The sequence below is a fragment of the Lottia gigantea genome (genome assembly GCF_000327385.1).
Source record: "Lottia gigantea unplaced genomic scaffold LOTGIsca_27, whole genome shotgun sequence".
In the NCBI taxonomy this organism is placed as follows: domain Eukaryota; kingdom Metazoa; phylum Mollusca; class Gastropoda; family Lottiidae; genus Lottia; species Lottia gigantea.
Window position 1 is genome coordinate 2,458,260 of NW_008708846.1, and position 1,574 is coordinate 2,459,833.

The window sequence follows — 1,574 nt, forward strand, 5'->3', positions numbered from 1 at the left end:
CTTGTGTTATTTTCTTTGCATTCCTTGTTTCATTGACGCAAATTTGTGGAAAGAAAAATAGCAATGCAGTTATAACAGATCTTTTTATTTTGATGAAAAACATATGTACATGGATAGCAATATTACAAGTTAAAACATTTTGCATACATGTCTTTACTCATTACTGCTCACAAGACATATCATTAGGTTTCAAAATCATTTTTCATTTTTAATACATTCATTTAGCAGCCAGTTACCTTTTGTTTATTCTGTACATTATTTCAACATAACATATAAGTAAATGCACATTAATACCATTCTTTTCCAGTTATAGATACTTGACTGGTTTCATGCAACTATTTTTTGACAGGTTCCTCAACTTGCTTTCGGGGCTGCGAGCGGGGGGTGGGGGGCTGCTGCCCCCTCTGCCTCCCCTTTAGCCCCGCCACTACTTGCCTTGTCTTGGAGGTTAAATATCTATCTAAAAGAGAATATTGATAATAAAAGGCTTATTGTAAATTTTAATTTCAGACTGAGATTGATGTCAGAGTACAGAACCTGCTAGACGATGAAATTTGTGACCATGCTGTCTTATCACATCGCTATCTGGTACCTAAAAATAATGTTAAAATGTTATGGAAGGCACCAGGAAAAGGTGTGGGCTGTATTGAATTCAAGTAAGTTTCAGTTTCCTTTGTGTTGATACCCTTGAAATGGTTTCCGACTTTAGATTTTCTCTTTGATATCTGAATTCAATTTTTTTCATTTTCATTTTTGGAAGATAGAATATTCAAGATTCTTTTTGATAACAAATTTCATTGTTTTTTGTTTGAATCTCTGTGAAATTTTACAAAAGAGCTGATTTCAAAGAAAGCTAGAGTTCTTGTCTTGATATTTTGTTGCCACCACTGTTCAGGTTATTACTTGTATCCTTACAATGACTGTTCAGGTTATTACTGATATTCTTACAATGACTGTTCAGTTATTACTGATATTCTTACAATAACTGTTCAGGTTATTACTGATATTCTTACAATAACTGTTCAGGTTATTACTGGTGTCTTACAATGACTGTTCAGGTTATTACTGGTATTCTTACAATGACTGTTCAGCTAATTACTGGTATTCTTACAATGACTGTTCAGGTTATTACTGGTATCCTTAAAATGACTGTTCAGGTTATTACTGGTATCCTTAAAATGACTGTTCATCTAATTACTGGTATCCTTACAATGACTGTTCAGCTAATTACTGATATTCTTACAATGACTGTTCAGCTAATTACTGGTATCCTTACAATGATTGTTCAGCTTATTACTGATATTCTTACAATGACTGTTCAGCTAATTACTGATATCCTTACAATGACTGTTCAACTTATTACTGGTATTCTTACAATGACTGTTCAGCTAATTACTGGTATTCCTACAATGACTGTTCAGCTAATTACTGGTATCCTTACAATGACTGTTCAACTTATTACTGGTATTCTTACAATGACTGTTCAGCTTATTACTGATATCCTTACAATGACTGTTCAGCTTATTACTGGTATCCTTACAATGACTGTTCAGCTTATTACTGATATCCTACAA

The 1,574-nt window shown here is 33.2% G+C and overlaps 1 protein-coding gene across 1 annotated transcript; it reads left to right on the top strand.

Moving 5' to 3' along the window:
- Nucleotides 1–1,040: 1,040 nt before the first annotated feature.
- Nucleotides 1,041–1,541, top strand: LOTGIDRAFT_66420 (hypothetical protein; the record flags this gene model as incomplete). Its single annotated transcript, XM_009056197.1, has 1 exon — nt 1,041–1,541. A coding segment is annotated over one exon (501 nt), but the record flags the coding sequence as incomplete, so codon positions are not given.
- Nucleotides 1,542–1,574: the final 33 nt, after the last annotated feature.